This window comes from Nestor notabilis, unplaced genomic scaffold (assembly GCF_000696875.1).
Source record: "Nestor notabilis isolate BGI_N333 unplaced genomic scaffold, ASM69687v1 scaffold7455, whole genome shotgun sequence".
NCBI lineage: Eukaryota > Metazoa > Chordata > Aves > Psittaciformes > Psittacidae > Nestor > Nestor notabilis.
Window position 1 is genome coordinate 10377 of NW_009927898.1, and position 12894 is coordinate 23270.

Sequence of the window (12894 nt, forward strand, 5' to 3'; positions counted from 1 at the left end):
AAGGTCCTACCACCCAGGTGGTTTGAAGTGCGTACCAAGAGGTCTCAGAGGCGCAGTGGTGCCTGCTCTGATGTTTCTCATAAGCCCCCTGGTGCAATTTGGGCACTATAAAATACAGTGAAAAATAAATAGCAGCCATTTTCTGCATTTCTACAGTTTCTCCATTTCTTACGTAATGATCAAAAGCTCTGTGGGAAGACACACAGTGGAATTATCAGTCTAAAACACTTAGGGCAAAATAGGGACCATATCTTGTACAGCTACAGACTTACATGGATTATAATGCAATTTGTCAAGCACAGTCCTTTCAAAGAGCAGTTCTGCAGCAACTAGATCTCCCTTCCCACTACATGTCAAGAAAACAATTGATGGAAGAGGGCAGCACCTAATCTTCATATGTTCACCATAAACCACTATCAACCATACAAATTTTTTCACAGACAAGAAACTTACTTGCTCTTCACCATTTCTTTTGTGGCTGAAAAAGAATTCTTGCCTTAGTGTAGAATTTGATAGGTTAAAAGGCATTTACTTCCTAAAAGCACAACCTCCTCCTCTTCCATTCAACATCATCACTTCAAAGTGGTTGCGAACATCTGAACACAGCACTTGAATGGTGTCAATGAAAGAGGCCATACCTGTGCGCTATAGCAGGTTTGTGTCCTTCACCTTTGCACCAAGGGACGTCTTCATGAAGATAGGACAAGCCACGGGCCATTGTTTCTGCAACATGGCAGAGCTCATTCCAGCTGATAATATTGCCCTTCAGGTAATCTGTCAGAGAACCCTGTGAAACAGGACATCGTACGTTCTTAATTGCAGACCCTGCTACATGACAGATGTGCCAACTCACCAGTTTAGAAAATGACTTTAATGAGTGCTTGAGAAATTTGTACCTTGATTTAACGGGGGGGAGGGCGGGGGAAATCACTGGTGAAAGTAAAAAAGAAGAAATAAAACCCAGAAGCATTTATCAGTACTCAGACCTTGACAGCACAGAAAGTATCTGGATGTCAAAAAGGAGTCTACTAATCTGCCAGGGAAGGGGAGGGAGGTAGGGAAGGAACAAAATCATCTCAAAACGCAGCAATTCATTTAACATAAGAAAAGGGAGAGCCTTCCATGTGAGAAGATTATGCATCATATCAGCTGGTTGTGGCAATGATTGACTCAGTAGACCTTGGATTAAACAGAGGGATAACACTGCTGGCTCAACCCTGGATTTGTGCATGTTTGTTTTATTTCAAGTGTTAGTCACGTTTGATAGCTAAAGCAATCCATGAAATAGGAGATGTGCCCCGAGCTTCAAAAGCAAACACAGAGCCCATCTGCAAGGGGTCAGTTGGGACTGCAATGGTCTGCGACACCCAACTCCCATGTTAAGAGATGGTGACCACCACATACCTAAGCTTTGGCCTTCTGTGCCTGCCTCTAGCCCCAAGTCCCACCTTTATTAATCCCATGTTTGGGTAGGGAAGCCTTGAAAGCTTAAGGAAGGGCCTTTGAAGGAGGGGAGCTGCAGCCCTTCTCTGCTACCACTGAGCCATGGCTCACCACGGAGAAACTGAACAGATTACAGTAGAGCTTCTGGGAGAGTATTAGACACCAAATCCTGTTGTTTCACTGCCAGCCACCTCTCTTCCCTCCCAAAATATACATGCAATGATACCTTACCTTATCATGGAAAGCTGTGATCAGCCAGAGCTCTGTCTCTAGGTTTGTCCCTCTTTTCTCTGCTGCAATGAACTGCAAAAGGTTTTCATGCTTCATGCCAGGAGTATTGAAAATCTCCCTCTCACTCTGCCAAGATTGCTTATCCTAAAGCAGGGAAAAATGCACCATCAAAGATCACGCTTCCCTTTAAAGCAAACAGCTCCTTCAGCTCAGCCAGAGCTGCTCACAGTCCTCTTAATATCATCCTCCTATGTTTGGATGTGATGTATCCTTTCAAAATGAGGCTGTTTTCTGAAGTGTAGATGCTGGAGAAAGACTGGAAATTGCTGTTCTCAGTCTCCCTTCTCCAAAATTATCCTCAGCTCATACCCTAAAGCACATGTGTGGGGAGGAAGCCAAACACAACCTCACTGAAAAACAGGATTTGTCAAGATTTCCTAAGGATGCTCGCAAGAAAAAAGCTTGTGCATGTAACACCCAGATCTGCATTGTAGCTGTGATTGTTACGATTGCAAAATCTAATCTAGGCTCTATTGAATATTTACTAGTAGGTCACAGCTGGCTTGGACAGAAGATGTGCAAATCTCCTTTAGCAATGCTATGACAAGAAATTTGGGGCAAAAAATTAACAAAGAAGGAGACAGCAGAGGAGCACAAAGATATTTCAGTCATTCTTCCTTCATTTGACTTTTGATTGCTTTACTCTTTCCATCTGCAGTTCCTAGAGAGTCAAGTCAGGAGTGTTCAAAGGTTTCCTAGAGCGGAAGACATGAGCTGACAGAAATGCTGCAGTGCAATTAGCTTTCACAGTACAGGGGCTGTGACTTTGTAAGCACAAAACTGTTTGCTAGGTTTGGGTCTGGATTTACAATCTACCCAGGCAGTACAAACAAAGCTGGGGCTTTGGGCTTTTGTGTGCACTTTGGGCACCACAGCTGCACACTGCCTTGCTGGACTTTAACTACACCGACATTTGCAGTGAAGTTAAAATAGCATGTAGATTTCAAAATGTGTTTGTTTTTGCCCTTCTTGCAACAACTACTACTACAGGAAGCTTTTGGTAATCAGATAACACAGAGAAAAGTGTAGGAAGGAAGGGTCTTTGAACTTTTTCCCCCAGAAGAAGAGTCCAAATGCATCTTTGTTATTGTCTTAAAAACCATAACCTCCAAAGGCACTTAGGGGATCTCAGCACCAGTGAGGAAGCCCGGTAAGTGAGAACCTAATGTGATGCCCTTCTTACCTGAATAGGGAAGATTTTCACTGCTACATAGTCATTCATCAGCTGAGCCTTCCACACGCAGCCAAACCGTCCCCTCGCCTTGATCTCCAAGAGCTGCAGAGGCTTTAGGCCAACCAGGGGAGAAGGGGGTGGAGGGCCAGGGTCCTGCATGAAAGAAGAACACAAATGGAAAGGAGCAATGGGGAGATCGTGGATGGGCAAAGAGGCATACAGAAGTGACATTTTATTTAATATGTATCACCTCCAAGTGTCATTTTGTGTGTCAAACTACCAGCTACCACCCTCTGGCAAAACCTGAATTCTCCTATGCTTTCAAAGCAAAAGCTATTTTGGGCTGTAAAACACTGATGACCTCAAGGCTACCTCCTGCCAAAAGTAAGAACTTTTTGATCTGTGTGACCCAACAGCCAACTACACCTAAAACCTCCCACTGTTTTGCACTTCATTAGGCATTTATCACACAACCCCAACAATGAGCAGTAAACAGGTCTGTCAGCATCATAAATATTTTATCTGCTTAAACTGCATTTGTCCAGGAGAACAACGCAACCCCACAGGACATGTGAGGTTGGAGTTCTGTCCTGTCTGCTTTCAGATGAGAAAAGTTCACAGTATGGGCTACAATGGGCAGAGGAGGGAGGGAGGTAAAGGTAGCTGCTTGGCCCTTCAAAAGAAACCAGAAGGCTCCACGCACAGCAGAGCCAGCAAGGACTAGTTCCCAATGGCTTTGCACCATGAGATGATCCCCTACATGCATTCACTGATGGCTCATAAAAATGGGGCTTCAACAGGGAAAGCATCTTCCCTCACCCCATAAAGCTGGTATGAACTTTATCATCTCCCTTATGTCTTTCTCTGCAAACTTCGCTGAAATCAGGCAATGCGATTGAGAGTTTGGAGGGGAAAGATAGCCAACAAGCAGGGCTGTGTAACTCCATCCCTTAGGATTCTTAGACATGTTGATAACCTCATCTAAATCAATCAGCCCCAATAGAGAACGCTAACACCGCCACAGAGGCCAACTGCACCAACAACTTTAAGAAGAGAGAGAAGAAAAGTTAGGCCACGTGGAGAAAGTGAAGCAAAAGTGGACATGAACATACAGTGAGCAGCCTCCATGCCGTTTGTAAGGTCCAAGCAAAGGGACACGATTCCCTCACCTCATTAATGTCGACGTGCCCGTAGGGAGGCTTGCGGTGACGATACATCCAGAAGGCCAAGAGGATGGCCATGGAGAGGACAGCAATGGGGAGCAGTGAGTACACCAGGATGTTGAGCAGGGAGGGCGTTGGTGGTGGCGGCTCGTATATGACTGTGAGAAAAGAGCAGGGTAAATGTGGGAAAGGACCCTTCAGGCATGCAACAGCACTGTCAACTACACGTCCAGATGCAACCAAACCCCATCCTTCCTTTAGCTCCAAAGTTGACAATGCTTAGTGGCATGTCCCATCACATCCAACAGCATTCATAAGGCTTTGTAGTTTACTCTTTTCCATATGGCTTTTAGTAATGGAATTACAATGGTCCAAACCACACTGTGCAAGCTGAGCTTCCATCTGACCTTTATTTAAGATGGGTATTTCTTGCTGGGATATGTAAAAGCAGAACGTTTCCTCTTCTTAACCCTTCTGAATGTATTAAGTGAGCACAAAATCCCTCGCAGCGTTGCTTTGCCTCTTACAGTGATTGACAAGATGTCAGTTTTTAGTAAAATGCTGCCGCAGCCACAATCAAATGCACTATTCCCACAGTAGTTCTTGTTCCAAATTACATCAGTGCAGTTGAGACACAAACAATGGGAATACTAAATGGAGCCATGTTGCTATGTTGGAGACAGGGAAGGAAAAAATAGCAAGACTTGCCAAATTAAACAAAAAACTGTGAGAGAAAGAGTATTTGCTACTAGGTTGCTACGGGTACATTAATAACAGGAGATAATAAAACATATGTAAACAATTAAAACCTAACAGGAAAGCCCAGGAAAAATCTGATAACGGTCTATCGGAACATCTCAGTAAATGTAGATAGTTGACAGCAAAAGAAACCATTCTAAGGAAAAGACCCACCTGCTTTAATTATTTTATTGAATGATACTTCAGCAAGCATCAGCTAGAAGAATCATTTCTTCTATTAGCCTTTGAAGAAGGACCTGCTATTACTTTTCTTCCTTGAAGTATATCTACAAACTCTGAAAGCTGACATGCACACCTATGCCCTTTCAATCCTCAGACCAGCAAGATAGCAATCAAATGCAAAAATCTCAGATGCTCAAAGTATCTGGAGACCCAAGACCTATGAAAATTAATGACGAAGGTGTCAAATACCTTGTTAAGAGTTTGAGTCTTGATCCATGCTGTATAAATCACTCTACCCTCTTCCCTTAGTGTGTGATTTTGTTTTGTAATACCCCACTGTGAATGTCCACCATAAAGAAAACCCAATCTTTACTGATGGTATCCAAGGTGTTGTTACAACACATGTTATCCATGAAGTGAAATAGCCTTAAAAAACTATTCTTAAAGACCCATAGCAGAAGGATTTCTGGCCTTTGTAACCAAAATGGTACTTTGTGTCCTGATGGATGTATTTTTTTTTTCCCTCAACAAACAACTCCACTCCAACTACCAACAAAGCCATCACAAACTGGGTCCAGAGGAAGAGACCCCGACTGCCCATCCACCTGGTCACTCACCTTCTGGGCCAGTGACTTCAGGCAAATGGGTAAATTTCTCATTGCAATAGTTGCCCTCGCAGCAGCAGAAAAACACTTGAGGGTTTTCTTCTGTGGCTACACACTCCTGCCTGCAACAGGGATGGACAGACACGTCAATGAAGGGAAGAGAGAAAAACAACATCAGCCAACTCCTGCCTCTTGTCTTTGGGAGCCGACCTGTCCCAAGTTGTCTTCTCCATGTGCCTTCTCCTGCTGCTGTGCTGCATAGACCAGCAGTCTCCACTTACAGAAAACAAGCTGGCACTCAAATACCCCAGTGGATAGCAAAGACCCTTGAAAAGACCACAAAGGAAACAAATGCTTCCATATGTACTGAAGGCATTAGATAGTGAGTAATAAATAACAGCCACCACCGCTAACTGAATGAGAAGCAGAAAAATGATGGAGAGATGCCTCATTCCCTGAACAGTGTACTTCTCGCAGCCCATATGTATGCTGTCAGGGCAGAGGCGTATTTGATCATGCAATTAAAGATTGTGCCATAAAGCACATATGACGAGAGCTGAGCTAAGACCGCTCACACAGGCTTCAGCGTCGCTGACTCTACACATTAGAAGGGCATCAGACAGCAGTAGCAACAGTCCTGCTGCAGGTTTTGTTGGGTTTTTTTTAAGGTTTATTTTAAAGTGCCATCTTCTTCAAAAAACTTATTCTGCACGAAAGCCTTTAAGAAAATCAGGTTGCAGCTCTCATTTTTTGTATTTGCCTGTTAGCCTTCTCAGCACTGAGGTTTCCTTGCACACTGTGCAAGGCTTTAGGGGACTTCCATGAATCTGACCAACTCCACTTCCACACATCCTCACTCTCCCATACATCAATGCCAAGAAATGTGCAGTGACTTTAGCAGTGATCTAGCAATCGTTTCTCTTTCTTAAATGCCTGCTTCCCTTCCCTGCCACCTTTTGCTACATTACCCTCTGCTTTTAGTTATTACAGTTGCAGAGCTGCTCTCCGCAGAGAACTGTATCAAACTATTTCCTGAAGCCAAGCTAAATTATATGCATAACTTCCTTCCTTCAACCACTCGGAGGAAGTAGCAAAACAATCATATGTGTTTGACATTATTACTCATTTATGAACCCATGCCAAGCCTCCCTTTCTGTGGTATCACTGACATACTGACACAAGACAAATGGAAAGGACTCTCTTCAATCATAACACAGGGTAGTTTTCAATGCTTTATTCCTTTTGGAATAAAAAAAAAAGTGTCTATAGCTGAAATGTCTCCTGCAAGATCTCAGCTGTGAAGCACTTGGTTTGTTTTTTAGTCTTTTGTTTTTTTAAAACTTCAAAGGGAAAAAAAAGCAGCCATTTGACTTATTCAAACGAACAAAGATGTTTCAACAAGTTAAGCAATGTTTCCAGATGCTTTTTTGTGAAATCAGATAACAAGCCGTTTGGATTTAACAGCATCAGTATTAGAGTCTTCAATAGAAAACACATCCTTTGCTAAATCTGTTGGTTAAGAAATCAAGCTAATGAGTGAAAACAGCCTGCTCCACATCTGCAATTCATTATCCCTGTCTTTGAGTTGGTGTGCACTCAGGGCAGGCATCCAGGTACATATGACATGTTATACTTAGCAAATATTACAAATGAGACAGTGGGAGAGAATGACACATTTTTCTATGGCAGCGAGGGCAGGTTTCATAGTGGTTCATATGCTCTTCAAGGCAACATGAACACGACCTTTCTAGTGGGACTGTGTAAATAAATGAACAACACACAAGCTGATTTTTAAACACTACCTTTTTCTTATAACCTTAAATGTACATGTGCCATGTTCTTCTTTCCTTAACATAAAGAACAGAGTAAGGAGCCATCACCATCAACATCCCAGCCCTTGCACTCCTGAATTTTTCACCTTCCGGCGACAAAGAGGCAGTTCCAGATACCTGAACATGCTGCTTGTGCTCCAAGAGGAGCTGCAGCCTGTCAGAATAAGGACCATGCCCTGCATCCAGGGGATGCTTCTGCACATATGGATACAGGTGCATCTCTTGAGGCAGCACCGAGCTCAGCATCCAAAGGTGCTGAAGACAGAGACAAAAAGGGCATGAACACAGCACCGCTGATCAATATATCATCTTTTTTAGCCATTTTTTGCTGTCTTGGGATGCAATACTACCTGCATGAAAGGCTGCTGAGGGCACTCAAGGGAAGGAAAAAAAAATACTGCACTTAAACAGCCTTTATTTAATTAAAGCTAACCTTTATTTCACATGGTGCTTTCAACACTTCTACTGTTTGTTAATTCTCAGAAGATCTTTTAGCTTTGCCCTGGAACTGTGGCTTTGAAGAATCAGGCTGCAGGATAATGGATGCTCAACCCCAAGGCTGCAAAAAGGCTGGTGAGGAGCCTCGGAAACTTTTTACTGTTGTAACAGAGCAACACATCATGACAAAGTTTAAGAACCACTACATCCCTGCACAGAGACACTCAGTGACAATATAAGTGTCACTGTATATGAGAGCAAGCACTGAAAAGAGAAATCTGTTTACAGTAAACACTTCTGCTTGGAAGTAGGAAACTAGAGTGACCTTCTGTTCTCAGAAGGATCGGCATTAAGATGACTAATGGGCCAAGAAGGATTGATTTATTGGGAAAGAATAAAAATTTAACTATATATAGATCTTGGCTATGCAAATGGCAAGGGAATAGGTGTGGTGGGAAAGTAAGCCTGGTGCTAATAATAGAATGAAGATGAGGAACGACTCACAGTTGGGATAAGCTAAGACAACAGGCACAAAAGCAGAGATAATGTACAGTGCCAAAGGGAGAAAACTCTCCAGCTATGGGACAAATCTAGTCCCACATTAAGCTCCACAGCTTAGGATATGATATCCTAAAATTTTTGGAATACGAAGCTACAAAGATGTGCAGCTGGGAATCGCACAAAGGTGAGATCAGTCGATACTGGTGTTGTATCAAGGGAAATCCTTGAATTTTATGTTCTGTTAACCCTTATTGGAAGGGTTGTGTTTGGGTTGGTTGGTCATTGGGTTTTTTTAACAGAAACACCAAGTCTAGAGCTACTGAACACTGTCCGTTTGAACTGTGAAACTTCAGAGGGCTGTTTTCTTTAGCCATAACTCTCTCTCCCTCTATAGCATTGCATCAAGGGAAATAAGAAAACACTAGTTTATTTTCCTAACTATTTAATGAGGCTGGAGGCTCCATACTACAAAGCCCCACTCTTTTCGGCTTCATACTACAAAGCCTCGCTCTTTTTGGCTTCGTACAGGCAGTGACACAAACACTCATATTACTTCGCTACCTCACTCCTTCTCCTGTCCAGTCTCTTAACTCAGCTGAAGAACAGTGAAACTTCTTGCAACATCACAAACGCCAGAATATCTCAACCTCTAACCACCCCAAGATACCTGTGCTTTTCTAGAGAGCTCCAAATAATTCCAAGTTTTCCTTTGTATTGCCAAATGTTCTTGGAAGAATGCACTGCTCTTCATTTGACGGTACAGGACAGGTTTTTCAACAAATGCCAGAATTATCAAAGCTTTGCTAAGAAAAAACAAAGAAAACCCTAAAACATCCCACACACCACAAAAAAAACCAACCCAACCAAATACAAAAACAAACATGAAACTGCCTTTTGTAGCTTCTATTTAGAAAGTTAAGGCAGGTAAGTGACAATTCAGAGAGCTACGTTAGCAACAGAAGTAATTACAGGGCCAACTGACCTGGACGTGCTTTCTTTCCGCCAATACAAAAATCATGAGCCTTTGCACTTAAAGGAACAATTAAACCTGTATGCAGAAAACACAGCTAGGCTATTACCTGTCATAACAGTTGAAGTCATCTAACCAGCAGCCTTTCTTCACCAGCTCGATGGAGCCCGAGTTGTTTCTCCAAGAAGCATAGCAGTGGAGCCGCTTGTCCTTCTCCCCCTCGCAGCGCTCCACACCACTCTGGTTGGTCTTCTCCAACTCCCAGTTGGCATTGTAGTAAATGCACTCCCTTGTCTCAGCCTCCCCATGGCCTGGTCCTGAAGCAAAATTCAAACCCCAAATAAGTTCAAGCAAAATCAGAAACAGATCCCAAGAGACCTATATCCACGTCACTATGTTTTAGATGACTCACACATTTGCCTCCCTGGGAGCTAAGCAGCTCATCGATGTGAGCTTCAGCATGGTGTAGAGGGTTATTGTCCTTTGCTGGCGTGAGGCGGGGAACAGAGAGGTTCGATTTGCCTAGGCTCACTAGAAGAGCTCACGGTGGAGTCAAGAGCCCAGCTGAAACATCCCCCTCTAAGGTCTCCTCTGGTTAGTGCTTCAGCCACATAACCCTAACAGTGGGATGTACAAGGCAACCCCTACTCTGTATTTTCTATCCACAGAAACCCTGTTTAGGAAAGACAACCTCCCAGGGTGCTACTTAGCGCTTGCTGGGATGTCACGCAGTTGAGTTCCCCTCCTTTTCCACTCCTATTTTGGGAAACATCATCCAAAAATAAATGGTTTCTTACATGGGCAGGATGTAACTGACAATAGATAATACTCATCCTGCAGAGGAGAGCCAGACCACTGCTTACTTGGATCCCAGTTCAGGCTTATCTGGATGAGTCTCCATATGATAAATACCATGGTTTTAGCTGTGGCTGACCAAGCTCATGCTGCCTCTCCACCCAAGCACGACCTTCAGCAAAAAGCAACTCTGTTCCCCAAAGAACTCTAGCCACCCCAAGCAAAGAAGCCTCCACAGCCTGTGAGTCTTTACTCCCTTAGAGCCTTGTACCAAAGGACCAAGGAGTTCCTACTGCCCAAAGAGAAAAATTCCCTCACAGCCACCATGGCACAGATCTGAAACACAATTACAGACACATCCATTAAAAATGGAGTCAAGTATGGGAACACTGATAGATGCAGGTGACCTGCTTTGTCCTAAGCCTCTCTTCATTTGGAAATATTCTGCTTTGTGGCATTTTGAGGATTAGTTTAAAATGAGAAGAAGAATGAAACAAACACACAACATGTAAGCAGACAAACAGAAAAGGTACCATGAAGCTCATGATATCATAAATCCTGAGATGCCCTGCAGCCATCTCTCTTTGGGATTACCCAACCTAAGACAAGGTCAGTCCTGGCCATTATTGTGATGGACTGCAATCATGGAAAACATAGGTATCCCAATAAAATGTGTTGACAACCGGGTAGAAAACACAAAAGGGTCCCACAGGATGGCGAAATGAAACTGCTGTGCTCCTAGAACAGCCAAACCTTTGCAAAGTGCAGAACTAAGTTTCTGGCTAGAAAATTTTGCAGTGCTTTCATGACTCCATCATCCCCAAAGGGCGTGCAACCTTTAATGTTGAGATTAAGGCAGCCAGGGCCATGTCTGGACAATCTAAATGCAACAGCCAGCAAAGAAAACACTGAGCCTGGGCCCAGGCATCAGTTCCAGGCCCCAGATACCTTCTGTAGCTTCATCGTTTCCACTCCTGAACACCCATTCCGCTACTAAAGTGGGTACTGACAGTAGTACCCACATGCAACACGCAGCTAGAGAAGGGAGTATTACTTCCAACTGAAGATCCAACATGCCAAGTTCAAATGACTAGTCCCAAGGAAGTAGGATGCTAGGGGGAACCTGACCTGCCTTTCCACAGCCTGTAACTCCTCAAGTTACAAAGTCTCCAAGCTGTTACTCCGTGGTAGGATTCACCTCCAATTTTACAGTGCATGGAAAGCCCTTTAGAGATAGCACCCGAGCTAGAGATTGCGTTCAAGCTATTCAATGTGACCTGATCTGCTGTAGAGAATCAACCTCCTGCTGCCAACAGCCGTCAAGCAAGGAGTGCAGATGACCTGGCATGCAGCGGAAGTGAAACTGTAAAAAGGCTGGAGAAAAATCACAGCTTCTGCCAACGCTAGGGGTGATGTGTCCAACCTGATCCTGATACCAACACCTGGACTTCGCATTAGGTAATTTTCATGCAATGGAACAAACTCATCAGGCTAGGAAGATGCCTTTGCAAGTTGAAGAGGGCTTCAATCCTTCAATAACTCTTTTTTGAGAGGAACATCTAATCTGCATTGTGGGAGAGAGAGGGGTATGAGAAAGTCATAAAGCTGACTTCTGAAACTGGAAATTACGTTCGAAGAACACAAGAATGAGAGCTCGATTTCAACAGCACCTGCAGGTTTTATCAGCACTTGCAAAGCTCCGAGTTCTCCTCTGACAAGTTGCTTACTGTAATAAAAACAACCTATCACTATCCCTCAACACAGAACAGTGTCAATATTGACACTCCTTGTTAAAACCTTGATATTTGTTCTCTTGATACTCACACCACGCTTTGCTAGGGCAGATTAAGCATTTTTGCAAAATATTGGTTAAATTAACAGGAAAGCAAAGGAGCATTGTCTTGTGTGTGGGGAAGGAAGTATCTTTTTCTTTATAAAGGAATGAGTAAATATCTTTGCTTCATTGTAATACTTCACATAGCTTCCAGCTGATACTTGAAAACTAACACTATCAACTTCTGGTCCGGTCCTTGGAATACATTTTGTAATATCACTTCCATCACCCCAAACCACATCTTGGTTTTGCTCTAGATGGAAATTTCCTCTCGCTCACCAACCCCATTCCCCAGAAAGCAGGAAGGTTTAATGAACCATTTGCCTGGGAAGCAGGCCCAAAATCCAATCCTGGCTCAGCCACCTCTGTGTGTAACTGTGAGCAATATTGTATAGCCTCTGCTTTCTCCACCTGCAACAATGGCCAATGCAATGTACAAAGCTGCGGTGAGGTTTGATGTTTCCGCTATGGTTTGAAAAGGTAATGTTAAAAAGATGTGAAGCAGGAGCTGTATCGGCTCTGGGACCACCAAACGGAGGCTGCTGAAGCCTGTGCTGAGCCCAGGCTCTCCTCCCCCAAGACAGTTGTCTTTTCTGGAACAAGTTTCAGCTGAAGACTAAGATCTGCTTGCAAACACACAAACCCAACTCTGCAAACAGAGACCGCGCCAGGAAAAAGGCCTTTCGCAGCTTTTCCCCTGCCCTCAAAGTTTAGATGAGTTGAATAAAAGCACATATAAAGTTTTGGATAACTAAATGTATGTGTACTTCCCTTAAAACAGCTCCTAAGGATGCTTGCATTAAGGAGACACTTTAAAAACCTGCATGCTTGCTACCTGCCTTTCAGATCCTTTTAAAAAGCCATTTGGTAAGGATCCTCATCCCGCTGGGTGCTCAGGACTGCAAGAAACCCTTCTGTTTGTGCCCA

The 12894-nt window shown here is 43.5% G+C and overlaps 1 protein-coding gene across 1 annotated transcript in view; it reads right to left on the bottom strand.

Moving 5' to 3' along the window:
- Window positions 1–9716, bottom strand: part of ACVR2B (activin A receptor, type IIB) — a gene marked incomplete at its 5' end in the record, with an annotated part of 20016 nt that extends 10300 nt beyond the window's left edge. Inside the window, 6 exons of the mRNA XM_010014273.1 lie at window positions 639–787; window positions 1675–1818; window positions 2918–3061; window positions 4078–4229; window positions 5610–5719; window positions 9448–9716. Coding sequence (XP_010012575.1) covers window positions 639–787; window positions 1675–1818; window positions 2918–3061; window positions 4078–4229; window positions 5610–5719; window positions 9448–9716 — 968 coding nt within the window. The remainder of the gene's footprint in view (window positions 1–638; window positions 788–1674; window positions 1819–2917; window positions 3062–4077; window positions 4230–5609; window positions 5720–9447) is intronic.
- Window positions 9717–12894: the final 3178 nt, after the last annotated feature.